Raw genomic sequence first — 27,938 nt, 5'->3', positions numbered from 1 at the left:
TAGAATGCATATTTTTGAGGTGAGAAAATGGAGCCTCCAAGATCCGTGGGCTGCCCTGGGCCGGCCTGGGCATGCCTGTGAGCATCTGTCAGCCACTCTGGGACTGAGCGCACTGCCTTGCATGAGGCGCTCTCAGGCAGCTACGGCCTATGCTTTGGGGCCTCTCAGATCCAGATCCAGAGGCTGCTCCTCCCTCGCAGCATGGCTAAGTCCTAGCAAAGCCAAATGCCAGAGTCTTGAACCGCCTGTGTCCGTGTGGCAGCCCACTCTTGGTGAAAGTGCAGCCTGCCTTCTGAAAAGGAGACCTCGATGACACCACCTTGAGCCCATGCTGTGAGCCCCCATAGTGTTAATATTAGTGACAAGCAGTGCCATTAAAAACTGAAAGTTCAGGTTCCCACTCTCCTACCCCACAGGCTTTCTCTCTCCTAAGATAAAAATATAGCAATGAATAAGCAACATCGGACGAGAAGCAATTTTCAAAATACCTTTATTTTTTTCTCTTTGGGTGGTCATTCCATCACACTGTTAACAGTGCACCTGCTGTACCATTTCATTTGGATATTTCTGACAATCTCCACTTCTTCATGCATCTCAGTCAGTCCTCAGTTTCTTTGGCTTCTGTTATTGTCACTGTTACTAGATTTTTAGAAAAGAAGAATTGTTTTTTCAAATGGAATATTCAGCAGTCCCAAAAAGATTTCATCAGGGTCTTTGAACCCATCTACATGGTGTCCGATTGGCAATGATTGATTCAAAAGCCAGTTTTGGGGATGGCCATATCCTCCTATGTTTCTCATTGCATTCTAGGGGACAGTAAAACACTCTTCCTCCCACATCATCTCACTAAACAGGAGGCTCCCTTAACCAGGCAAACATCTGTCCTGCAGGAAAGCCTCATTTGCACAGACGCAGCCTCAGTTAGGGGCCAGGCATTCCAGATCTGAAATCAAGTGTGGGTTGCCCTCTTACCCTGCCTCCTGATTTTCCTGATGGTCCCTGTAAAGCAAAGTCTATTTGCTAACAATGGGTAAGGCCAGGCCGTTTGTATCCTGTACAAACATCTCTGAAGATAAGGATTACCATTTGAGATGTTTCTTTCTCTAACCTGGCAAGGTGCTGATCTAGGAAAAGCAACCAGCAACCTCCAAGGGCCCTCAAAGCAGGTAAACCAACATATGAGCAACTTTCCTTCCTGGAAACCGAAGCAGGCATAGAGTGATCGTCCACCTCTCCAACCACGACCACCACGTGGCCAGGGCACCACAAAGAGTACCCACAGCAGCCCTGCAGCCTCCCTGCACATCCACGACCACCAGGCGGCCAGGGCACCACAGAGAATACCCACAGCAGCCTGGCAGCCTCCCTGCACAACCAAGACCACCACGTGGCCAGGGCGCCACAGAGAGTACCCATGGCAGCCCTGCAGCCTCCCCGCAGGAAGTCACCTGATCAAATGTGCAGGTTCTGCAGGACTCTTGCCCCCTCCCCAGGAGCTTCCCACACTAACACTGAGGGCCCCGCCAGAGGGTGAAATGACAGGGAGGCAGAAGGGGATGGGAAGGGGGAGGACAAGACTCACAGAAGGAAACTCACACTGACAGCCACATCCACCCTGCAAACCTGAACCTCCGATGTTGGGTACATTAGAATTTTGAACAAACTGCAACACTGATCACTGAGGTTGAAGGGCCTGTGTAGATGTTGAGCCCCTTCCCAGGGAAGGTCTCCCGAGGGAACAGAGCCACGCCCTTGACCTTAGGCTGAGGATCATTCCAGAAGCTTCTCACCATCATCCTTATCCTCGTCACTCTTCATTGAGGGCCCAGCACTTGGAGGCCCAGGACTCACAGGCTTCAGCCCTAACTTGCTGCTGGATGAGGCCAACTCCGCCTTTTCGCTGGACTTCTGTGGCAGCACGACATCCACAGGGATGGCCTTTTCTTTCCTGCTCTCCTGAATGACTCTGATGGGAAGAGGGTTTTATCACAGTCAGGGAAGTTACAGATGGAAAACTCTCCAGTTCCTCCCTCCCACCCACCAGGACATCCCTCTGAAAACACAGGTTCCTGATCATGCATACTTATTTTTTAAGGTAAATGCTTTGATGTAATAGTTCTCATTTTCGTTTCTTTCTCTCTTTTTTTTTTTTTTGAGACAGTTTTGCTCTGTCATCCAGGCTGGAGTGCAATGGCACAAACACGGCTCACTGCAGCCTCCAACTCCTGGGCTTAAGTGATCCTCCCATCTCAGCCTCCCAAAGTGCTGGGAGATTACAAGTATGAGCCACCACATCCAGCCTCATTTTAGTTTCTTGTGCAGGCTCCAAACAGATGGCTGTATGAGGCAGCTAGACTCCCAAAGACAGCTCCGGGCAGCGGGAAGGTGTGTGTTGCACTGCAGGCTACTGCCGGCTCATCTTCATGATTAACACACATAAGACAGCATATAGCACCACTCATGGTAGGAAAATGGCTTTACTCATTCCTGGACAAAGACTCGAATAATCTCAGGGGCTTGTATGCACACAGAGTGGGCTCATGGTGAAGGTGGTGGCCGGGGAGTGAGATGCTGGATTCCAGCCCTGCCCTGGGAATAGCCACCGGCTGCCTTGGCCCCCCAGGTCTGCATTTTATCACCATTAAAATGAGAGGGAGTGGACTCATCTCTGAGACACCTCCAAACCCTGACACCCTGCAATGAGGACACAGGCCACAGGCCAAGAGGTGCAGGCAGCCTTGGGTTCAGGGACTCTGAGACAACTGGGAGCCTGAGTTAGAGCCTCACTGCCCCATCCATCAGCCTTGGGACCCCCTTGATGCTGCGTCAATCATCCCAGTCCGTGGACAGTAAGTTCACTTACATCGTCAGTGGCTGCGAGGGCTGAAAAGGCTGAGCAGAGCACTTAAGAGTCTTAGGTGCTCACTAAATATGGGTTATGATTTTCATCAACAAGCACTCTGGAGAAAATCAGTGGGGCCCTCCGTGAGCCTGGCCAGTTCCCTCTCCCAGGCTCACGGAGAGCTGTTCTCAGTCACCCCAGCAGCACCAAGCCCGAAGGAGCCCAGGCAGGCAGGAGGCTGCGGCCAGGAGAGGCGAGTCCCCTCCTCCCCACCCTCCCAGTAAAGAACAAAGGGACCGACCTGTAGATGATGGTGATGACGAAGGCCCCAGCGATGATCACAATCAAGGCGGAGAACACGTGGATGTAAACTGAAAAATGGTGGGATTTGAAGTCATTTCGATCCAGGTAAATAGAAAAGGAAGAAGACGAAGAAAAGGCAACCCTCCCAGAGTCGGGTGCGGGCCCTCCCGGCACGGCTGCCCATGGTCAGCACTCCTCACCCACCCTCCCCAGTGTCTCCTGGAGACTCAGCTCTGTGGACATCTCCAAAGGCCCCCGCAGGCAGATGAGGGCTCCCTGTGAAAGGCAGCTCCAGGTGGTAGTCAGTACCACCCAGAGGACACCTTGTGACCACCCTGACCCCCGGGAGTGCATGGAGAGACAGCACTGGCTCCTGACCCCCGGGAGTGCGTGGAAAGATGGCGCTGGCTCATGACCCCCGGGGGTGCATTGAGAGACGGTGCTGGCTCCTGACCCCCGGGTTTGTGCTGAGAGATGGTGCTGGCTCCTGACCCCTGGGGGTGCGTGGAGAGACGGCGCTGGCTCATGACCCCCAGGGGTGCGTGGAGAGATGATGCTGGCTCCTGACCCCTGGGGGTGCGTGGAGAGATGGCGCTGGCTCCTGACCCCCGGGGGTGCGTGGAGAGATGGCGCTGGCCCCTCTGTTCCTGCTGTGCTCCCCAGCTCCCTGGAAATGGCTCCTCAATGCCCAGGTCAATTCCTCCCCTAAACTGAATACAAGGAAAACACTTATTGGATCATAGACAAATCCTTGACTGGGCTTCCTTGTATTAAAAGGGGCTCCTGCAATCCCCAAGTTTCCTGTGCCTTCTCCAACCCAGCCTCAGCAAAAGTCAAGCCTCCCCAGGTGGCCATGAGGGGCAGCCCCGCCACCCTGGGTTTCCCTGCATGAGTGCACTCCCAGCCTCTCCAAGACGGGGGTAACTGGGAGGAGGAACTGCTCAGCCCCCTCCTGAGCCTCTTTCTGAGAGACTGCCCACTGCTCAGCAGGCAGGGCCCTGTCTGTGCAAGAGGCCTGAGGGGCGCAGCACCGCCCAGCACCGAGGGCTGATATCTGGATCTCCGTCGGCTCATTGGTTCAGGACTTGGACCCCTCAAGTCCTAACATTTGTACACTAGCATCACTCCTCTCAGAGTCCTTGGTCAAATAATATCCTCATCTACTGTTTGTTCTTCTACGTTCCTTCCGTCAGGTTGATGTAAGGAATTTTTTAATGAATGCAAGTAAAGTTCTTAAGTGGTTGGCTAATCACATATACACAGTAATTCTTATTGTTGTTATTATTATCAATATTAGTCTCTTCTCTAATTGCTTTCTTACTCCCTCAAAGAAACTGGCTGACTTGCAAATGTCAAGTGCAGGTGACAGGATTTGCTTCAATTCCCGTACCTCCCCTCCTGCTAAACCGCTTCCAAGTCGTGAAGCAGTAACAACACCATCAGATGTAATTTCCCTGGATGGTGTGTCAGTTTGCCAGGGATGCTGTAAGAAAGTACCACGCACTGGGGGACTTAAAACAATAGAAATTGATCATCTCATGGTTCTGGAGGCCAGAAGTCCAAGAACAAACTGTCAGCAGGGCCGTGTTCTTTTCAAAGGCTCCCGGGAAGGGTCCTCCCTGGCTTCCTCCTAGCATCACAGCAGTCTCTGCCCCTATTGTCACGTGGCTGTCTTTCCTCTGTCTCTGTGTCTCTTCTCTTTTTACAAGGACACCAGCCATTTTGGATGGAGGGCTCACTCTACTCCACTGTGATCTCATCTTACCTAATTACACCTGCAAAGACCCTTTTTCTAAATTAGGTCACATTCACAGGTACCAGGGATCTGAACTTCAACATGTGCACTGGGTGTACACAATTCAACCCACCCCAGAAGTGAGGCCGCAGGTGCAGACAAAGTGGCCTCCTGGGCACACGAGCCAGCTTCCGAAGGGATCCGCACTCCCTGGACTCATCACAGGGCCACCAGCAATGGATGAGGTGCCCAGGATTCTTTCCGTGGGGACTGAAGTCAGAAAACTGAGAGGGGATTGAAGCCAGCTCGTGAGGGTAACCCACATCCTCGATTTTCCTCATACCGAGGTGACCTCAGTAAGGAATGGTGAAGTACACAATGGGCGCTCGATAAGAGTTCCTCACGGAGAGGCTGGAGGAAGGGAGTGAGGCTTGGGGTTGCAAGCTGTCAGATAACAGGCATGTGCATGTACCGAGGAGCACACTGGGAAACGGCTTGTCAAAGGTTCTTCCAATCAGCTGCCTTATTTCTTTAAGTGAGGACTGTCCCGTGGAAACTTGCTTACCTGAGGAGGGGAAACAGTGGGGCAGACTCACCTCCAAATATCCGGGGCTACCATAACCAGCTTCCAGGATGGCCTCCCGATTCTCACCTCCTGGTATTTACACCCTAGATAGATGTTCCCACACTGAACAACGCTGATCCCTGGAGCCAAAGGAGATGCCAGAGTCTAACCCCCGAGGCCAGGTAAAAAAGACATTGCAGCTTCTGCCCTGATCTCTCTTGGGCCACTTGCTCTGGGAAAGACTGCAGCCCTCATGGCGAGGAGAAGAGGCCTCCTATAACATCTGGTACCAACTTCCCAGCAAAGTGAGTCATCTTCCTATAACATCTGGTATCAACTTCACAGCAAAGTGAATCATCTGGGACGCCAAGATTTCAGGTGACTGCAGCCTCACTTGGCATCTTGACCACAATCTCATGAGACACCCAAACCCAACCCACCCAGCAAAGCCTCTAAGTTGCTTTAAGCCACTAAGTTTTGGGGTAATTTGTCACACAGCAATAGAGGATGGATCTGAGAGGCAGCCTAGAGCTTGCCCAGAGAATGTGCACTTAAATGCTGTTCAACAAACAGAATCGATTGAATTGAAATGCACAAATAAAGTGAAAGGGTGAATTAAGAGCGTTCATGAGGCAAGAAGGTAACCCTGAAATTCTTGAACTCCAGGAAATGTTTTATTCCTTAGTATGAATCTGTGTCTTGGCTCATGGAATAAATTCAAAATTACGTGAGTGAAGTCCTGTTAAAGAGACACACATATTAGTCAGCGTCTTAGTATTCCACCGTCAGTATATCTCCCATATCTTCCTACGTGCTCACGTTCTTTGTCGTTGATGCCAAGCTCCTAAAGATGGAGACTCAACCTCAATGATGCGCTCCGTATAGTGTCTGTCTAGCAACACTATTTATTACAGACCATATCTTTGGCTTATCATAAACCACAAAGTCTGGTTTATCTTTCAGAACAGCAGCAATTGAAGAAAGGATTATTTTCTTTAAGAAACGTCTTGGTAAATGTTCCCAAAATATAGTTAAACAAAAGTTTTGAAATCATCTCAGCAAGTCCCATGAAGAAACTGAAGTCAGATACTTAGAAGAAATGACATGTTAAATAACATACCCTAAATCAAGACTGAAGAATGAAGGCAAGTCTTTCTCTTTGAATTCCCGATTCTTTCTGAAAGATCTAATGCTAATTCCCCAATTCATATTCTTAATAATACAGATTATGCCATAACACAATGTGCACTTCAAACCAGCCAATTTAAGAAGTTGGTGAAAGGTTTTCATAACATGGAATTATGTGCACAAAGAGCTCATAATACCCTGTCACTGAATACTACAACTTGCACAGCACAAAGGTTCATTCGTCATTTTGAATGAGAAAGATGTCAAAGAAATGAAAAGTAATGTGAGGGCACAGTGAGAGCCCCAAGGCAGGGCCCACTGCCCAGGCTCTTCCTACAGGCCCGAAAGAAGTCAGGAGTCAAGAAAAGCACAGTCACACAACCCAGCTGTTAAAGTTAGAATGATGGAAAGAACTTAATGGTTGCTTCCATGCAAAAATGATATACCCCCTTGCAAAACAGTGAGCCCTCTCCAAGTCAAAAACATTCTTGAGAGCCTGTGTTCTCTTCTGGGTTCCTTATAACACCAGTCGTGAAGCTGCTATAGGGATTAAGGCTCACTTTTAAAATGGATGACAGGCATGCGGCGATTGTTCTAACTTAAGCCATGTTCGACATACATGCCAACACTTACAAACAGGCCAGCACCTGCACGGTACAGATAAAAAGGTGCTCAGGGGATGGGAGAGGTGGCAAAAGCAGCGGCAGTAGCAGCTTGGACGTGAGTTCCCTTCCTAGCTGTGATCTTCCTGGAGTGATGCATTTACACCACTTTACACGGTTGGATCTCTGCTTCATTGGGATGTGAGGAAATTGGGATCACTAATCATTATATGGAGAAGATTGAAAGAATAAACTTAATACCTTTTGGATGCTAACGATTGCCACTTTCAGGAGCCTTAAATGGTACACTTCTCAGAAAAACTAAGTGGTATAAGTGCCTTGGAAACTGGAGTTCTGTAAGAAGTCCAACTCTATGATGGAAATGAACTGAGCACGACTGTGAGCATCTGCTGCTCTCTGCATATGCAACGTGAGCAGCAAACCCCAATTTCACACAACAAAAACAAAATGATGACAAGTGCCAATGCAGCAAACCATGGCCAAGTCAGCACCCACTGCCATGAGCTTGGCTTCAGGAGTACTGCCACATGCCTCAGAGGACGAGCTGCTGGAATGAAGCCATATGAGAGGCCGTTCAACACTGGAAGGCCTGGAACCCAAAAAGATCTCTCAAGTAAGATTCTGGCTGAAGGGCATGGGTTTTACGATGAGACAGGTGAGTCAGGTGAAGCATAATGGACTCCTTCGGGAAAAAGCACTACATCTTGTAACTCTCACTAACTGATTATGTACAACCGGACTAGGGCTTCAGTAAAGCCCATAATTAACTTTCAGGGTGATATCAGCAAAAACAGCAGAGCGAGAACCCCCCTGCCAATTTCTTCCTCCATAAAAACAATGAGAACACTGGCAAAAATCATCAGAGGAAAGTTTTTCAGAAGTCTGGAAATTAACCAAAAGCTTGCAGAAATCTGTTTGTTTGAGGCAAACAGCTGAATCTCAGTAAAAGAGCAAGCTTGGACCTTTTATCTAGCCCTGTTCCCATCTCTCCTGCCCACCCTCCAGCTCCATGGTAGCTTGAAAATCAACAGCCTGTAATCATGGTAAAGCCAGCAGCCTGGCAGCCACTGCAGGGGGCAGAACAGGGTGGGACCTCCTTCAAAGCCCCATCGTCGGAAAGTTGTCATTATTTGATCTGTCCGGTGCTTCCTTGGAATATCAGCTTTATTTGATCTGAGCTCATTCGGTGAGAACAGCTTTTTCCCCAGGCATTTGTTATAAATAATCAGAAGCAACTGAAAATTGTTTTACTGGCTAAAGTGTTGGTTAGCAGTTGAGGGAAAACAAGAGGCTAACTAACAAGCTTAACATGAAAATCTGGGAAATGAGATGTGCATAGAGAGCTCTGAAATGCTCTGACACATTCCTGGGAATATAGAGGGCCATGGACATGTCCAGTGCTGTGGGCTTTGCAAGGAAAGACCTATGGTGGCCCTGGGACCTCACTTCTGGCTGACTTAAGGATGTGCATAAGCAGGAAGTGAAAGCTAAGGCAGAGCTAGAAATATTCTGACTTTGTTGAAGGTGTGCCTCAGCATGCACACAGAACCCCTATGCAAAGTCTGAGAGGCTTGTGTTTCCAGGCATCTAAGGAATTTTTGTCTAGTAGCTACCCAAGAAGACTTTTTAGTGGTCACACACCACAAAGAATAAAGACTTTACTGAGTTAGTTCAGGAAAGTCATCAAACAACCACAACAACAAACAGCAGCAACAATAAAACCCGGGGAGGTGAAAGATCCCGATTCTCAGAGGTGCTATATTATCTTACCTAAAATGTCCAATTTTCAAGAAAGAAAAATGTCAAACATACAAAGAAATGAGAAAGTATGGCCATATACATAAAAAATGCCATTAATAGAAATCATCACTGAGGAAGCACAGACATTGGACTTACTTGACAAAGACTTTAAATCAACTATTTTAAGCATATTCAAAGAACTAGAAGAAATCATGTCTAAGGAACTAAATAAAAGTAAAAGGATAATATTTTATTGATATGATTCGGCTCTGTGACCCACTCAAATCTCATCTCGAATTGTAATTCTCACATGTCAAGGGAGGGACCTGGTGGGAGGTGGTTGGCTCATGGGGGCAGTTTACTCCATGATAGTCTCATGATACTGAGTTCTCACAAGATCCGATGGTTTAAAAGTGTTTGGCAGTTCCCTTCCCACAACCTTGCTGCCACGTAAGACATGTCTTGCTTCACCTTTGCCTTCTGGCATGATTGTAAGTTTCCTGAGGCCTCCCCAGCCATGCAGAACTGTGAGTCAATTAAACCTCTTTCCTTTATAAATTACCCGGTCTTAGGTAGTTCTTTATAGCAGTGTAAAAAATGACTAATACATTCACCAAATAGAAAATATCAATAGAAATATAGACATTATTAAGACCAAAAAGAAATTCTGAAGTTGAGAGTACAATAACAGAAATGAAAATTCACTGGAGATGCTCAACAGCAGATTTGAGCAGGCAAAACAATCAGTAAACTTGAAGATAGGTCAATGAGGTTATCCAGTTTAAGTAACAGAAAGAAAATATAACCAAGAAAAATTAATACAGCCTTAGAGGTCTGTGGGATACCATAAAGTCTATCAAATACACATAATGAAAGTCCAGAGGGAGAGGAGAAAGATAAAAGAACAGAAAGAATATTTGAAGAAATAATGGTAAAAACTTCCTAAGTTTGGTTAACATTAATCTATACATCCAAGAAGCTCAGTGAACTCTGAGTAGGATAAACTCAGAGAGATCCACACCCAGACACCTGGCAAACTGCAAAAGACAAAGAGAGAATCTTGAAAGCAGCATAAGAGAAGTGACACATTATATACAAAGGAGCCTTAAGATTTACAGCAGTTTCTCATCAGAAACCATGCAGGCCAGAAGGCAGTGAGATAAAACATTCAAAGGGCTGTCAGGAAGACTATCAACCAGCAATTTTATATACAGCAACTCTATGCTTCAAAATTGAAGGGTAAATTAAGACATTCCAGATAAACAAAGTCAGGATATTCATCTCTGGCAAAGCTTCTTTATAAGAAATACCAAAGGGAGTCCCTTAGGACGAAATGAAAGAAGAGTAGACAGTAAGTCAAATCCACATGAAGTAATAAAGAGCACCATTAAGGTGCTCAACAGATGCAGAAAAAGAATTTGAAAAAAAATCCAACACCCTTTCATGATAAAAACACTCAACAAAGCAGGAAGAGAAGGGAGCTTTCTCAACTCGTGTGTTTCCAAGTTGTATCTTGCATTTACTATTAATAGATACATGGCATCTAGTAAAACCCACAGTTACCACTGTATTTAATGGTGAAACACTGAAAGTTTCTTCTTAAGATCAGAAACAAGACAAAGCTTCTGCTCTTCCTAGTTCTATTCATCATTGTACTGGAGGTTTTAGTCAGAAACTAGGCAAGAAAATGAACTAAAAGGCATTCAGATTAGGAAAAAAGAAGTAAAACTATATTTTCAGATGCCATGATCTTGTATGCAAAAAATCCTAAAGAATCAACTAGAAAACTAATAGAATGAGCAAGTTCAACAAGGTTGCCAGATACAAGATCAGCATACAAAAATCAATTATATTTCTATATGCTGGCAATAGACAATCTGTAAATGAAGAAAACAATTCCATTTATAGTAACATTAAAAACAGTAAAATACTTTGGAATAAATTTAATTTAAAAAGCTCAAGATCAGTACACTGAAAACTATAAAATATTGAAAAAAATTAAAGACCGAAATAAATAGAAAGACTACCCCTGTTCATGGACCAGAACACTTAATATTGTGTAAAGATGGCAATACTTCCCAAATTATATACAGATTCAACACAACCCCAATCAAATTGCCAAAGGACCTCTTTTCTGCAGAAATTGACAAGCTAAATTTGATCTGGAAATGCAAGGGACCCATAACAGCCAAAATAATCTTGAAAAAGAAGAACAAAGTTGAAGCACTCACACATTCTGATTTCAAAATTTACTGCAAAGCTACAGTAATCAAAACTGTGGCACCGGCTAAGGACAGACATATAGATGAACAGAATAGAATTGAGAATCTAGAAATAAACTCTCACTTTTATGGGCAACTGATTCTCAACAAGGGTGTCAGCTTAATCAGGGAAAAAGAATCTTCTCAACAAATGATGCTGGGACAACTGAATATCCATATGCAAAATAATGAAGTTGGAAACCTTCCTTGCACCAGATACAAAAGTTAACTCAAAAAGGATAAAAAGACCAAAATGTAAGAGTTATAAGTATAAAACTCTTAGAAGATATTACAGGTATAAATATTTGCAACCTTGGATTAGGCAATGGTTTCTTAGATGTGACACCAAAGCACAAGCAACAAAAGGAAAAATGGATAAAATGGACTTCATAAAAATTAAAAATATTTGTGCTTCAAAGGACACTATCAAGAAAAAGAAAAGACATGTAAGAGAATAATAGAAAGTATTTGCAAGTCACATTTCTAATAAGAGTTTAATATCTAGAATATATAAAGAACCCATACAACTCCATAATAAAAAGACAATTAACCCAATTTAAAACTGGGCAAAGGACTTGAATAGACTTTTCTTCCAGAGAAGATATCCAAATAGCCAAAAAAAAAAAAAAATGCAACAATGGTGAACATCATTATTCATTAGAATAATATGAGTCAAAACCACAATGAGATACAACTTCACACCCATTACAATGGCTGTAAACAAAAGGACCACAACAAGTGTTGGCAAGAATGTGGAGAAATTGGAACTCGCATATGCTGCTGATTGGACTGGAAAATGATCTAGCCACCTTGCAAAACAGTTGGGAAGTTCCTTAAAAATTTAAGCATAGAGTTAATATATGATCCAGCAATTCCACCCCTAGGAATATACCCAAGAGAATAAAAAACATGTTTGCACAAAAACCTATATACAAATGTTCTGAGCAGCATCATTTATAATAGCCAAAAAGTGGAAACAACCCACATGTCTATAAACTGATAGATGGGTCAACAAAATGCGGCATACCTATACAGTGGACAATTACTCCACAATAAAGAGAAAGGAAGTACTGACAGCTGCTCCAACATGAATGAACCTTGAGAACTATGTGAGTGAAAGAACCACAAATCATGTGGTTCCATTGATATGAAATGTCCATAATACGGAAGTCCATAGACAGATGAGTGGCTGCCAGGGGCCAGAGAGAGGGAAGGATAGGACATGACTGCTAATGGGCGTGAGGGTTCTTTCTGGAGTGGTACAAATGTTCTGGAGTTAGTGGTGATGACTGCACGACTGTGAATATACTAAAAGCCACTGAATTGTATACTTTAAAAGGTGAATTTTATGGTATAGTATCTTGGTAAAAATAATAGCTGAAGCAATTTCCAACCGATTTTATCTGTAGTCAGAGGAAGGCATGAGATCCTGGGAATCCCAGAGGCTCCTGGAAGTGGAGGCTGGGACAGCAAGGGGTCTGGTCCCGAGTCTCTAAAGCCAGGATCTGCAGGAGCCGTCGTCATCAGAAAACCTTCCCAACTATCAGTGGTATCCATTGTGACCTCTCATTTGTCTCTGAGGAGCGAAAATTCATCTTCTTTTGATGAGGTGCCAAATCTTCACCACGAAGCAGGACAGACACCCTCTCTGGAGCAAGCCAGAATCCCATCAGCGCTTTCTTTCTTGACTGATTTTGTGCCCAGAATATCCCTTTCATCTCAGAGGAGCTGGCTTAAGGCTTTACGTCTGTAGGACTGGGCAGTCCCCACGTAATCAAACAGTCTAGCCTGAAAATGAGTTTTAAAACTTTTTTTTTCCTTTTTCTCTTCTTCCCCTAGTCTCACGATGCAGAAAGCTTACTGCAAAAAACTTTTGTTCTCCTTAGTCTTAAAATATAGCCTTGAAATGTACTTTCTTTGCAACACCATGGTCTCCCTTTCTCACCACGCGCCCCCTAGCCCCATGCACATTTATCTAACTGTGTGCTGGTATTTAATTATGGGCTTACTTACAAGTTCTAGGGGCTCATCTTGAGATAGACCAAGCATAGAGACCCAGCTGCAAAATGCCAGAGATCACCTGAAGGTGGTGAGTCTACAACCAGCCATCAAGATGACGACACCTCCCGCTCCAGGTGGGCTGTGGCTTGCGACAGCCACTGGAACGAGACCCTCAGACCTTGTAGAAGCACCCCTCCCATGTGCCTCCCATTCTGAGTTCCTCTTTTTAAGCCCCTCTTCCCAGCCTAAAGTTGGAAGCGCAAGTCAGCCACTTCCCCACTGCTAGCTTTGGAAATAAAGTCACTTTCCCTTCATTTGTTATGGGCTTTGCAAGCGGTGAGCAGCCGAGCTTGTGCTAGGTTCCACCAGCAGGTCACTATCTGGAAATTTCCATCAGTCACTCATTCCCATCAGTCACTAACGTTTCCCGACTTTCTAAGCCCTACTAGATACAGGGAATGAAGAGGACCTGGTGCCTGGTCTCTGAAGGCTCAGTCTAGCGGGAAATGCAGGAGAAAGGAGTAAAAGGAAGAAGAAATGGCCCTGAGCTGCACAAAGCCAGGGGCCTTTACTCACTTTGGGGTGCTGGGGGTGGAGAAAAGAGTGGCTTAGGACAGGGAGGGTTTGGAACTCATCTCCAAGGAAGCCTAGAGCTGTGAGAGCTCATCAGCCACGTCCATCATCTCCACCGTTAAGAGCTGCACTGTTCCCTCCCGAGGGCGTGCTGTGCAGGCCACTCCCCTCCGTGCTGCTGTCCACCCCTCCCCACGCAGCACAAAGAGCCCCTTTACCCTCATTTCCAAAAGGGGCCTCCACAGGACAAGGAAACACATGAAGCTTCACGTGGACCTTGATGAGGGTTTGGAAATGAGAAGACCTCAGCGGCGCAGGCCGGTGCACTCACAGGCAAGAATACGCTGAGGAGGTGGGAGCCCAACGCCCTTCACGCGCACGCCATCCTGGTTTCTTAACCTTCTCCCACCTCCCTTCGAACACATTTTACAACTAGCCATGGTCCTCTGAAGGGCGCCTCTCCCTCCGGAAGCCTTCACGGGGATGGGGAGTGGCAACGCCTCCGGCTCCCTTACCCACCCACTGGGTGCCTGTTGTCCTCACTTCACCCCGTGCTGCTTGAGGGGCTTGAGGGGCTACCAGCAGATCCTCACGTCTGGTCTGGCTTCTAGTCTGACGTTGAAGCAGCCCACGGAGTCCCCAGTCAGGGCCAAGCTCACAGAGCCCCTGGTGGACAAGGTCCGCTCCACCCTGATGGGCTCACCCCACACCCGGCCACTGGCCCGGGCCCTGCCGGCGCCCCATGTTTCTGCAGCACTATTTCCCCAAATCCAGCCTCTGCAACCACCCAGAATGGCCAAATTCCTCCATGAAGGGGGCCTCCATTTGTCCCCGTCCATGCCCTGCTCAGCCCATCTGGGAATGGAACCCCTATGGTGGCTTACGTCACATTCACAGGCCCTCCAGCCCAAACCCCACTCAGAGTCTACTGTCCCCACTAAGACGGAGCAGAAGAGTTGGCCAGAGAACAATACAAAGGTGTTTCCAGCAAACAGAGACCCCGAGGAAGGGAGACAGGCAGGGCAGTGGTCGGCATGGTCACCAGCTACCTCAGCTTCCACCGCGGGGTGGCCGGGGCGTCTACTCACTGGGAACCGCTTTCTTGTAGCAGACGCCTTCGTAGAAGCAGCACCCGAACTCCTGGCATCGGTCCCTGGAGACGTTGTAGTCACAAATGTCATACAGAGGAACGTCACACACTGCAAAAGCACAGACATACACAAGTGTCACCCCCGAAAACAAAGCCACTCCGCTCTCCGCTAAAGAACCTGGGAACCGGTGTGGGGGAGCAGCCGTGGGTTTGTGTTGTGGTTTTGTTATTTTCTAAATTATGCATCCTGCAAATCTTTATTTGAAACTAAGACCCAGAATGAATTAAATTTCTGAGCAAAATAATGTCAAGTTAATTACACAGAATAATGCAGGGGCCTCTAACGATTAGGAGATAATACATTTCCGCGCAGCAGCGCCAGGCACGGCGCACGACAGAGCCCACAGAAGCGCGGGGCTCACACAATGGCTGCTTGGGAGTTCGGGAGGGAACGTGTAATTATTTCACACTTAAGCATACAGGAGTTAGAATTAGCAGCATGGGCTGAGGATTATTTCAGAATTTTAAAACTTGAATCAAAAGGACAGAAAGTTTAATGCCAGTTTTGACCCAAAGGGAGAAAAAGGGAAGACAATGAGTGTGCGGCGCGCCGTGGGAGGTAAAGGAAGCAGGGCGGGGAGAGCTCCTGGCAGACGACCCTTTCCAGAGGAGTTCAGCAGCCTCACACATGTTCAGCCCCGAGGGATGTGGCTGCCTTGATCGGCCATGGGCCACCGAGGGACTGGGCTGGATGATGAAGGGGGTTCCTGCAGGTGAGGGCCCAGGGTGCCCGCAGAGACCTTTGCTGGGTGGACTGCAGTCCCACAAAGCCAGGCTCCATGCCCCAGGCCAAGGCTGCACCCAAGCCACTGGGGGTCTTCCCTGGCCCCTCTGTAAGTTGTTCCACTGGGACAGGGGCCGGGAGGGGAGCTGCCCGGCCTTCTTGACCCTTGAGGAGCCCCATTTGTGTTCCTTAGGGTTGATTTAGCCTTTCAGGTTCCCCTTCTCAAGACACCCCCATTCCAGGTTTGCAAATGCTGCGGCTGCAGCCCTCATCCTCTGTCAGAAGCATCATGGACACGGGAGCCCTGCCGAGGCGATGCCACACCTGCCAAGGCAGAGTGCACAGGGCAGGCTGAAGTCACCGGCTGCTGCCATCCTCTCCTCCCTCAGTTGCATGGGGTGGCTGTGTGTGATTTGAGCTGACCTACCATGTAGGGAGAGGTCGGGGGAGGCCGGAAGAGGCCCCATAGCAGCAGGCAGGAACTGCACAGCCAGGCTCAGAGGGGCCTGGGGTGGGTGACTGGTCTCGGGCTGTGGCTGGCCAGATGGTCCCCCACGTTCTATGCAGCAGCCCATGTGTCTACAGTGGGTGACTAGGAGGGCTTTGCTCCCAGGGCATCCAGGCACCACGGCCTTTTTCCTGGAGTGCAATTCCGGGGTGGACACAGCGCCAGAACTTCACAAACACTACCCACAGAGTCCGCCACTGCCTCCACTTTCTGACGCAGGTGATGACAGCAGCTGCACAGCAAACACCCGCCAGCGCCAGGCTCGCACTGCCCGCAGTCTCCTCCACCCCACCAGACACCCGCCAGCGCCAGGCTCACGTTGCCCACAGTCTCCACCCCACCAGACAGGCTCATACTGCCCGCAGTCTCCTCCACCCTACCAGACAGGCTCACACTGCCCGTGATCTCCCCCACCCCACCAGACAGGCTCGCACTGCCTGCAGTCTCTTCCACCCCACCAGACACCCGCCAGCGCCAGGCTCGCGTTGCCCGCAGTCTCCACCCCACCAGACAGCCTCGCACTGCCCGTGGTCTCCTCCACCCCACCAGACAGGCTCGCACTGCCCGCGGTCTCTTCCACCCCACCAGACACCCACCAGCGCCAGGCTCGCGTTGCCCGCAGTCTCCACCCCACCAGACAGCCTCACGCTGCCCACGGTCTCCTCCACCCCACCAGCCAGCCTCATGCTGCCCGCGGTCTCCTCCACCCCACCAGACACCCACCAGCGCCAGGCTCGCGTTGCCCGCAGTCTCCACCCCACCAGACAGCCTCACGCTGCCCACGGTCTCCTCCACCCCACCAGACACCTGCCAGCACCAGGCTCGCGTTGCCCGCAGTCTCCACCCCACCAGACAGCCTCGCGCTGCCCATGGTCTCCTCCACCCCACCAGACAGGCTCGCACTGCCCGCAGTCTCTTCCACCCCACCAGACACCCGCCAGCGCCAGGCTCGCGTTGCCCGCAGTCTCCACCCCACCAGACAGCCTCACGCTGCCCGCAGTCTCCTCCACCCCACCAGACACCCGCCAGCGCCAGGCTCACGTTGCCCGCAGTCTCCACCCCACCAGACAGGCTCACACTGCCCGCAGTCTCCTCCACCCCAGCAGACACCAGCCAGCACCCAGCTCATGATGCCCGAACGCTCTTCCACCCCATCTGGGAAGATCCAGACGAAACCCAAGATCCCACCAGCTTGGACGCAGCGGAGCCAGGATCCACAGAGACCTCTGGCTTCAGGGTCCTGCTGTCTCCACGGTGCCAGGTGCCCTCCCCACCGTCCCCAGACACAGGAGGAGAAGCCCCAGCAGCACAGAGGCATCTGCTCACAGAGCCAAGAGAACAAAGGTTTCTGAAGACTTGCTCCGGGTGACAGCGGATGTTTAATTTCAGCAAACAGACTGGGCAGGAAATATGCCACTGAACGAAGCATTATTTTTATTCATAAAGTGATTTGTTCTCTTCAATATCACTACACAAACGTTCATACATTCTTTCTCATTTTAAAAGTTCAGTCCCCATCGCATCTGACCGCCCAGCCGTCGAATCCCGTCAGTCCTCCTGCGCCTCCTCCAGTGTCCCATTTTCCCTCCACACCCACCGTTATTTTCCTGCACGCACCTCCACAATGTCGCCATGCATTTTAAAAATCCAGTAGACCCTGAAAAGTCTCTCACGCATTTCCATTCCTAGCCCGGCCCTCCACCCTCCTCCACAACCCCTAACAGGCTTTGAGGTTGGAGTAAGCTGAGGCTTTCTGGGCAGGCACCAGGTCGCAGCTGCCAAGGGGGCCGAGGTGGGCTTCCCACATGGTGGGGGATCGGCAGGGCTGATGCAGCTCCCTGCTCCCTCTAGAAACATCACTGGCAGCTCGCCCACTGCACAGGTACTGGACTCCCGGCCACTGGCACCAGCAGTGGTATCTCCAGTAGGCCCTCCACACCCCCCACACCACAGCCAGGGTGGCTCGAGCGCAGGGCTCACTGCCTGGCTCTCTCCCTGTGCTCTCCCAGAGTCATGACAGCATGGCTGGGAAGGGGGAGAGGAGCCATTGGCTGGGCCAGGCTAGGGGAACGGGGAGGCGCTGCCTCAGGATGGCGGGGCAACCACGTTCTTCCTGATCTACTGAAACGAGACTGGGGTTAAATCAATCAATCTAAAATGAGCCAAGTGCTTCCTGGGAGAAGCTACCCTGGCTGAGGGGTGCCAGGTGAGATGGGGGCCCGTGGAGTGAGGTTTCAAAGCTCATCCCATGAATCTGTCCCGTCACCCCATCTGCATGGATAGCAAGCCCAGGGAAGCCACCGCTCCCCAGGGACAGTGGGGCTGCCATTCCTTCCCTCGCTCATCCCACTTCCCGCCAGCCACCTCCTGGGGCTTCTAACACGCCCACGCCAGCACGGTGGTAAATGTTCCGTTATTTTTCTCCAAGGCCCTGGAAAGTCTCTTCACTCTGCATTTTGCTGCTTCTGCAGCAGGAGAGGAAAGGTTCAGGAGGGGCATGGTGCCCAGAGAGGTGCAGATCTGAGGCCAGGGCTTTCCGACCCAGGCAGTGAGGCATCATCGTTTTAAACGTGGCTGATGATCCAGGTGGGGAGGCGTCACCATTTTAAGTGTGGCTGACGATTCCCTGGCGTTTCTCCTTCCTGTGCTCCATCCACCTCCCTTGCCCTCTCTCTGTGAAACGCACACTTGCAGGAATTCTTCCTAGGGGAGGAGTCAAGCCCAGAGACTCTCTCAGGGCAGCGCCGGGTCCTCAGTGTGACTCCCCATCCAAGTCCCTCTGCCACCTCATTTCCCGATGAAGCAGTCAATTAGCAGGGGACAGACCATGGTCGCCTCCTGGAGAAGCAGCCGGCAGACTCAGCAGCCATGACCTCATAGCACCGTGGAGGCTTCCAGCACTTCTGAGGCTCAGCTTCCCTGCTGGGAGCTGCTCCCCTAGAAAGGCAGGCATCAGGCTGGCCTCCAGGGGACACCTCCAAGCCACACTGCCCAGTGGCCCACTAGAATGTCCCAGCTGAGGGTTCCTGGCAGCGTGGCCACGGACAGGAAGACCCGACCACAGACAGGTTTCCAAAGATGGTCCAGGCGGGAAGAGAAGACAAGATTCTGAGTACAGTGGTGACAGGAAATGTGTGGGAACTCCAGAGACGTGCCTGTGGTCACGATTGCCACCAGCACCCCCAGGACCTTCAGCGGGCCCAGACTGCACACCCCTTTCTGTCCGTGAGCTGTGACACCACCTGGAATCCGGCTGAATGTGTCTTCACAGCAGATGTCATAAACAACGTAAAAATCTCTGAACCTGGAGACCCATTTTCTTGACACTGAGCTTGAAGCTGCATGTCAAGTTATCTTAGGACAGAAGACACCAGTTCTCCTGGAGTTTGAGCATCAGAACATGGAAGGAGAGGTGAGAAGGAGGAGGAGGAGGAAGCTGGGCAGGGATCACAGCAGGTTCAGGGAGCTGGCATGGTGTGTGCAGAGGCTCGTGTGTGTGGCCTTCCTGCCTGGAGCGCGTGTGAACCACGGATGGGGATCTGGGGCGTGCAGGACCACAGATCCCGGGGATTCGGACACAGAGAGTCCAAATATGTCCACAGACCCCCGAGCCTGTGGAGAAGAAGCAGTGGCTTCGAGTCCCCACTCTTTCATACAAGCCACTCAGAGAAGAACTCACACCGGTGTGGAAAGTGTGTCACAGTTTAAAAGCACTTTTGCAGAAACTATTTTATTTAGGGAGGGAGTTGACATTAATCTTTAGGCAGCAGCTGACAGGCAGCAGCCGAGGCTGTAACCCCGCAGTAAGGCAGAGCCTCCAGCCAGGGCTGAGCGGCCCCACACATGCCTCTTCCCCAGGGGCCACCTGTCATCCTCCCATCCTCATTTCCGCTCCTTCACCCCCAGGTCACCCACCATCCAGGGCCATGTGAACATGGTGCCCTGGGAGCCAGCCTCAGGCCATCACCTGCTAGGGGGCTGTCTGGAGGCCCAGCTGCCTCCTGTCCCGGATGAGTGAGTGTGGACATGGGGAAGCCCAGCAGGGCTGCGTGGAAGGGGAGGCGTGCAGGGCTCTGCACCCACATGGGAAGAGGCTGCAGAGTGGGTGGGCTTGGAGGCCAGAGTCTGCACTGCACCCAGCCATAGAGTCTCTTCCACATCTGCAAAGTTGCGCAGAGAAGGACAGGAGGAATTCCTCTAGGCTGCTTCTTGGGTTCAGACCCAGGGGTGGGCGGCAGAGAGGGCCTGAGCTGCAGGGCCAGGGCCAGCCACTGTGGCTAAAGGTTCCAGCTCCCCACCTGCCCGCTGAGGCCACCGGTGGTGCTGACACCTGAGCCAGCTCCAAGCCAGGAAGACCCTGGCCTTGTCATTTCACAGCTTCCCTACACCCCTAAAGGAATAGAAACAGTCGCAAAACAGCCACGCCACAGTGTGCAAAGAATGATAAAGACAATGCTGACCCCCCTGCATGCCTTCTTCAGTTCACGAGGACAGGCTGTGTGGGGAGCACACAGGAGTGTCGCCTGCAGACACCAGGAACTGGGTCCTGGGCATGGCCATGGCAAGGTGAGACGACTCCAGCCCAGGGTCAGCTTGGGCAGTGCCTTGGGTGACCTGGCACACCTGAGATGACTCCCACCAGTCCCATGCACCCTGAGAAGTGGCACCAGCCTCCAGCAGCCCCTGACAGCCCCTCACAGACGGGGTGGCCAGGCCCAGCAGCAGCAGCTTGTACACACAACAGCTGCACTGCTTACAGCCCTGAAGCAGAAACCAGGAGAGTGGCCCCCAAGGGCCTGGAAGAGGGAGCGCTTTCTCCCCCGTGCTTGCCCTGGCTACAGGGCCATCTTGCCAGAATATGAGAGGGGCCACCCCAGCTGTCCACAAGAGCGGCCCGTTCCCTCGGGGCCCCAGGCGCAGGCCTCCCACTCCACCCTGGGTGCATCTGGATAGGGAACTGCAAAGACCCCTCTTGTGGACACCCCTCTTCCTGTCCAAAGAGATAGCTGCCCCCTGGTGTGACAAAGCCTGGTGGCCTGGTGGCCTTGGAAGGCCTCGCAGTCTGGCAGATGCCACACATTCCTGGCACCTGGGCTGCCCTGTCCCGCTGCGAGAGCTGCAGGGCCGGGTGCTGCTGTGGGCAGGTGCTCAGTGGCTGCCAGCATCTTGGCCAGCCTGAGAGGCGCTCCCTAGCCTACCTTCCCAACGAAGGTAACAACCCCAAACAATCTAATTTTTTTCTTTTTCTTCCATTTTCTTGGTTTGTTTGTTTTTGAGGCGGAGTCTCGCTTTGTCGCCCAGGCTGGAGTGGAGTGGCACAATCTCAGCTCACTGCAATCTCTGCCTCCCGGGTTCAAGTGATTCTCCTGCCTCAGCCTTCCAAGTAGCTGGGATTACAGGCAACCCGCCACCACGCTCGGCTAATTTTTGTATTTTTAGTAGAGATGGGGTTTCGCCATGTTGGCCAGGCTGGTCTGGAACTCCTGACCTCAGGTGATCCACCCGCCTTGGCTTCTCAAAGTGCTGGGATTACAGGCCACCACGCCCATCCGATTTTCTTGTTTTTTTGTTTTTGTTTTTGTTGTTGTTGTTTTATAAAAGCATTGCATGAACACAAGATCCATTGAGAAAAAAACATTCAAGTAGCAGGTAAACCTGAGCCATGGAAGGTGGCATCTCCTGCCTCCCGGGGGAGGTGCAAACTTCCAGAATCTTCCTTTTCCTGACCATAAGTCACTGTCATCCCCCATCTATGCACATTAACGGCACCTGTGGGAGAAGCCACATCCCACACCGGTGGTTCCTTCCAGTCCCAGTGGTGAGTGTCTGCCTCCGGGTCAGTTGCCCGGGTGGGGAAAGGGAAGGGGGAACTTCTTCATTGCCTATAAATATTTTTCCTTAATTAAAAAAGTCACTCCTGCAATAAAAGTTATGAAGTAGTTGAAGTGGATCTTCAGCACCTCATGGACAAAATGCCTTTGACCTGTTAAACCCCCGGAAATAGTTAAATATATTTCTTCATCTAGAAAACCTCAGGTTCGGGTGTATTTTGTAATAAAATTTTCAAAAATGAAGTCTTCACAGCGTTTTCCCAGGTTATTTCCTGAACACACATTTTGCTGCCTTGCCCTCCTAGCCAGGTCTGGGACCAGGACCCCCTGTCCGCGCCAGGGGCTCAAACAGCTCCTCCCTGCGCCCCCCCCCCAACTGCTCCCCTGCCCCACCCGCCCCCCTGGCGCCTTCCCTCCATACCTGTGAATTGCTTCAGGAGGTGCCGCGGAGAGTTCTTCACTTCCAGCACGTATTCCATTGCTGCAGCTGACAGATGAAGGGGCCGAGCACACCTGGAAAACAGGAGAGGTCAGCACAGGCGGGGCCCTGGGGACGTCGTTTGGGGAGTGGGCGGCTCACACCAGGAGGGGGCGTTCATTGACTCACCTGCGCCTCACGTCCCAGGCGGGTCCCCTCAGCCACCTGTGCCTCTCAGTCCTACTCCACGTGGAAAACACCTTTTAGGTAAAACAACAAACTGGCCACCCCTCTGTCTGCCGCTCACTGTGGACTGTGGGACCAGGCTGGGCACACACCACCCCGCCTGCTGTGACATCACACAGCCCCATGAGGTCACGTGGGCGTCACACAGGACTTCGGAGCCGTGTGCGTGTCCACCTTAACACTGGCTGCATTGAGGACGAAGGCCACTCAGATGAACAGATGTAGGGAGGGAGTTCCAGGGGCAAGACGCTGCTGGGGACACCACAGGCTGAGTCCCACCTTCCCTGCAGGATACCCCCGCCCCTTGCCCACCAAGCCTGTGGGCACAGGTGCTTGAGTCCTGTCCCTCCCTTCCTTTGTGTCCCGGTCCTTCCCGGGACACCCCTCTCTGCCAGCCAGCACTGGGTGCAGCAGAGAACAAAACCAAATCCCTTCCCTCCTGGGGAGAGGACAGAGTGACATGGCTGCCTCGGACCAGACCCGGGCCGTGGGGAGAAGGCAAATTCAGGGCGTGGGCCAGGCTGGATCAGGGCAGGGGTTGCCCCTTGCCACAGGGTGGGCAGGTGGCCTCCAGGGAGGAAGGTGTGTCTGGGGCTGACGAGGGAGCATGCAGAGGTCCTGGGGGGAGGCTGGTGTGGCGACTTGAGAGACACAAGGAGCCGAGATGCCGCAGGAGGGCAGGGCATGAAACCACATGGGTCATGGTGAGGATGGTGGCCTTTATTCTGAGCAAAGTAGGGAGTTACTAGCAGATTTTGTGCGAGAAATGGAATCATTTTCACAGCATCACTCTGCTGTGCTGGAAACGGCTGTCGGGAGGTTTGTGAGCAGGAAGGACGGGATACTCATGAGGAAGAAGGCAGGCAACTGCCGGAGGGGGCTGCTGCTTTTCGTGGTTTGAGTTGAAGGAGTGGGCCTTGCATAATGGTGCGCACCTGTAATCCCAGAATCTTGGTAGGGCAAGGTGGGAGGATCGCTTGAGACTGGGAGGTCAAGGTTGCGGTGAGCTGTGATTGCACCACTGCACCCCAGCCAGGGCAACAGAGGGAGACACTGTGTCAATCAACCAATCAATTAATAAGAGTGGCGGACGGCTTGGATGTGGGGAGCAAGAGAAGAAAAAGTCAATGGTGAGCCAAGGACGCTGCTGGGGGGCTGGAGGCTGGTGCTGTGGGCATCAGGTGGACAGAGGAGGCATCTAGGGGACACGCCCAGGAGGCATACACATACACGCAATGTGGGTTGATGTGTCTGAATTTTTCATGTTGCAGAAGGTTCACCTGCTATGTAGCACGTGTCAGAGTTTCATTCCTTCTCACGACTGAATAATATCCCACTGCAGGGACATTCCACATTTCGCTTAGTCATTCATCTGTGGATGGGCACTGGGTTGGGCCAACATTTTAGCTTTTATGAATAATGCTGTTGGGAACACTCAATGTAAGTTTCTGTGTGGACGTAGATTTTCACTTATCCTTGGTATATCCCTAGGAGCAGAATTGCCGGGTCACACGCTGGGAAGAACCCAATGTTTGTGTCCTCCCAAAATGCACAAGTCAAAATCCCAACCCTCAAGATGATGGGATTAGGAGGCGAGGCCTTGGGAGGTGAGGAGGTCGTGAGGGTGAAGCCTCATGAATGGGAATCGTGCCCCCAATAAAGAGGCCTGAGAGAGCTCCCTCGCCCCTTCTTCCACATGAGGACCCAGTGAGAAGGCGCCGGATATGAGCCAGGAAGGGGACTTCGGAGGACAGCAAATCTGCCACACCTCCATCTAGAACTTCCAGCCCCCAGAAGTGTGAGCAAAAAGTGTCCGCTGTTTATAAGCCACCCAGGCTGTGGCATTTTTGTTACAGTCCAGATGGGCTATGACATACAGGAATTCTGTTTCACCCTCTGAGGACCTGCCAGGCTATTTTACAAAGTGGCTGCACCATTTCACGTTCCCACCAGCATTGCGTGCAGGCTCCCAGGCAGAGACACTGTGCTTCTCTCTCCTGGGAACTGTCACCTACAGCAGGCACCAACCTGGGCAGCAGTCGGCTGGAGAACCACGTCATCAATGAGCTTCCGGGGAAGGAGTGGAGACAGATGAGCCTGCAGTGTGGTCATTGCCAGGACTGAGCCAGCACCGGGAAGCTGCGGGAGCCACTGGCTGGGGGCGGCAGGGACTGCCCCAGACTCACAGGGAGAGGGGTGTTCACCAAGGGCTTCTAGGGAGAGGCCACGCCGTGGAAGAGTGAAACCCAGCAGGCCACAGGACGGAGCAGCCAGCATGGACTCAGCTCTGTCTATATGGGTCCTGAGTCCCGTTCCCACGTGATAACCAGTGACTACACTGACAGACACAATTTTAGCTAAGAGCAAGATGTTTGCAGGGGTAGACTGTGCAGTCTTCCCATGGGAATGTGTGGAGCTGCCGTGGGGTTCTTTGGAAATAGGACAAGTGCCACGGGGACCCGTTACCTCTGAGGACCCCTAACTATGAAGCTATTAACCCTGTAACGGACTTGGCTAACAACTTGAGCAAAGCACTCAGACCTGACTCCCAGCAGAGCAGCCCAGCCAGGCTGAGAGCAGGGGATTCGGGGGCTCCTAGACAGGGGTGTGAGTCCAGTTTCCCCATCACCACAGGCTGAACTGTGTTCCCTCAAAAAAGAGATGTTGAAGTCCTAACCCCTAGGACCTAAGGATGAGGGCTTATTTGGAAATAGGGTCTTTGCCGATGTAATCGAGCTGAGGTTGTAAGCGTGGCCCTGTCCAATAGGACCGGTGTCCTATTAAGATGAGAAGAGAGAGACACCGGGAGGGTGTCAAGTGCAGGCGCAGAGGCCTGGGGAGGGGACGGACGGCTGTGCAGCGACAGAGGTGAAGAAGGAGCAAGGCGCCTGCGAGCCCCGGAACACGGAGGACTGCCAGCAGCCCTGGGGTGGGAGGGGCAGGAGGGCCCTCCCCAGAACCCTCGGCCCATGTCCTGACTTCAGATTGTGGCCGCAGAGCCAGCGAGAAGAAAGCTCTGCTGTTGGCGCCATGTCGGTGCTGCTGTGTGAAAGCAGCCGCAGGAAGCAAACACGCCCGTGTTGATGACTTCGCTGGGACAATAAACCGAGCAAAGATACTTCCAAATCTTCAACACCTGTCCAGTATTCCCATTAGAAAGCAACCCCAAATAAAACAACACGAAGGCCGGAGAAGCACGCCAGGTCTGTCACACTGTAGACTGGAGGTGGGCCTGGAGTCACACCAGAGCCTGTGGCCCCCACCCTGAGCACCAGGGCACCACAGGGCAACGCCATCTCAGGCCTGGCTTTCCTGCATTCCCTACATGCTGCTGCCAACCACACAAGACAGCTGATTCCATTTACACCCAAATCCTTCGCCACAGCATGGGGTGACAGCAGGCCACCAACTTCACAGGCAGACCCTCACCCCTACGGCCTCACAGTGGACGGCTCCCGGGATGATTCCTCACTCCGTGAAGCTGTTGGCAGAGAATGTTACATGGCAGCGTCACCACCCACAGGCCTCCTCCCAGCTACTAGATGCCAGCCACCTTTCTTTACGAATAAAATACGTTAATTAAATATTGCATCTAAATAAGTGATCTGGGTTGGCTCTGTGTCCCCACCCAAATCTCATCTCGAATTGTAATCCCCACATGTCAAGAGAGGGACGTGGTGGGGGGTGATTGGACCGTGGGGGTGGTTTCCCCCAGGCTGTTCTCATGATAGTGAGTTCTCATGATACAGAGCTGATGGTTTTAAAGTGTGGCACTTCCTTACCTTCTCACCACCTTGTGAAGGTGCCTTGCCTCCCCTTCCCCTTCTGCCATGATTGTAAGTTTCCTGAGGCCTCCTCAGCCATGTGGAACCGTGAGTCAATTAAACCTCTTTCCTTTGTAAATTACCCAGTCTCAGGTAGTATCTTTATAGCAGTGTGAAACAGACTCATACACTAAGAAAGAAATTAAAACAGCATCAATTTCAGCCCAGCCAGAGCCCAATTTGCATCCGGTATTTGGAAAAGGGAAAAGCGAGGGTCCTTGAAGGATTCTGTGTGTGCGGCAGCACTGGTTTCGCTCTGTTCTCAGCCACTGTGGACAGCACTTTTTGACGCCTGGGCCCAGCGTTACACTCCCTGGCCCTTGCCCTTTGGTCATGGAATTCCAGCAATGTCTGGAAAACATTGGAAATAACTGGCACTTTCTAACTCAGAAGTGCCAGGAAATGCCACCGTCTTGCAGCAACGGCACAGCCCACAGTGCACAGAACTCCTTCCAGGAAGCATCTGAGGAGCTGCGCATGGGACAGCCTCAGGGCAGACAGCGGGGGCTCCACGAGGCAGCAGAGGGTGGTGTGGGTGGCGGGAGGCATGTGCATGCCCCACACCTTCCTCAGGTTGTAGGATGTCATCCCTAATGTCCTTTATTCATCCAATAGATACTTACTGAGCCTGCACTGTTACTTCCTGTCTTCCTTGACAGATGGCTGGCATCAGGTTCTTCTTCCAGGAGAACTCAGCTGTAAAATTGAGCAAATGTATGAGGCTGGTGTTATTGGTTGAGTTATGTCTGCCCCCAACAAAAATATGCTGGAACTTTGACCCCTATACCTCAGCATGGCCTTGTCTAGAAAGAGGGTCTTGCAGATGTGCTGCATTAAGGTGAGGTCAGATGGCGGACCCCTAATCCCATGTGACTGGTGTCCTTATGAAGGGGGCGATTTGGGCCAGCCTCACAGAGTGCAGAGGGCTGAGGCGTCTACAGGCCAAGGAACCTCAAAGATGGCAGCGAACCAAGGAGCTGGAGGAGAGGCCTGGGCGGATTCTCCTGCACAGCCTCGGAGGGAGCCATCCCTGCTGACACCCTGAGCTTGGGCCGTGGGCTCCAGGCCAGGAGATGACACATTTCTGCAGTTTAGGCCATGCAGTCTGCGGGGCTTTGCTGGGGCCACCCAGGGAAGGAGCATGGTTCTTGCTTCTAGGCACTGAAGAGAAGACAGCACAGCCGAGGACTCTGAGGGGTGGAAACACAGTGGAGCCCAGCTCTCCACTGGGGGTGCTTCCCTGCGGGGTGTCCAAAAGCGGGGCTAGTGAAGCACGGGGGCCCTGCAGGACTCAGCAGGGCGGGGCCAGGGAGGAGGGGCTGGGGGAGGCCGCAGGCGGGTGCACTGGAGGGCCCAAGCCTGCCTCCCTGGCCAGGTGCTGCTGGGACATGCCCAGAGGGCACACTCAGAGAGCTGGAGGAAGAAGTGCATGTGCTCCCAGCCCACCCACAGAGCCCTAGCAGAGT

At 51.5% G+C, this 27,938-nt stretch overlaps 1 protein-coding gene and 1 long non-coding RNA gene across 3 annotated transcripts; one reads left to right on the top strand and one right to left on the bottom strand.

The window, feature by feature from the left end:
* Nucleotides 1-473: 473 nt before the first annotated feature.
* Nucleotides 474-27,211, bottom strand: TEX29 (testis expressed 29). Of its 2 annotated transcripts, XM_016925564.4 has the most exons (7): nt 27,096-27,211; nt 22,592-22,642; nt 22,406-22,497; nt 14,860-14,970; nt 3,144-3,213; nt 1,791-1,966; nt 474-639 (listed from the first exon to the last, which is right to left on the bottom strand). In XM_016925564.4, exons 1-7 carry the CDS (start codon nt 27,140-27,142, stop codon nt 599-601), a joined length of 588 nt encoding a protein of 195 aa, XP_016781053.2. In that variant the 5' UTR covers nt 27,143-27,211; the 3' UTR covers nt 474-598. The 2 variants fall into 2 exon arrangements, with proteins under 2 accessions (XP_016781053.2, XP_016781051.2); XM_016925562.4 differs by lacking the exons at nt 22,406-22,497; nt 22,592-22,642; nt 27,096-27,211 and adding an exon at nt 16,073-16,287.
* Nucleotides 22,826-26,232, top strand: LOC134808164 (uncharacterized). Its single transcript, XR_010150574.1, has 3 exons — nt 22,826-22,977; nt 23,607-23,778; nt 24,140-26,232. It is a non-coding gene; the product is annotated as an uncharacterized LOC134808164 (long non-coding RNA).
* Nucleotides 27,212-27,938: the final 727 nt, after the last annotated feature.

The sequence above is a fragment of the Pan troglodytes genome, chromosome 14 (assembly GCF_028858775.2).
Source record: "Pan troglodytes isolate AG18354 chromosome 14, NHGRI_mPanTro3-v2.0_pri, whole genome shotgun sequence".
Taxonomy (NCBI): Eukaryota; Metazoa; Chordata; class Mammalia; order Primates; family Hominidae; genus Pan; species Pan troglodytes.
This window is presented reverse-complemented; position numbering and strand designations above follow the sequence as displayed.

Bases quoted from the DNA above. Each gene is read 5' to 3' on its own strand.
- TEX29 (XM_016925564.4), bottom strand. From the start codon at position 27,142: ATGCCAGCCATCTGTCAAGGAAGACAGGAAGTAACAGTGCAGGCTCA. The intron at 22,498-22,591 runs GTGAGTCAATGA...CCTGTTTTCCAG, and splicing joins GCCTGGGACGTGAGGCGCAG to GTGTGCTCGGCCCCTTCATC. The intron at 3,214-14,859 runs GTGAGTAGACGC...ACCATTTTTCAG, and splicing joins CTACAAGAAAGCGGTTCCCA to TTTACATCCACGTGTTCTCC.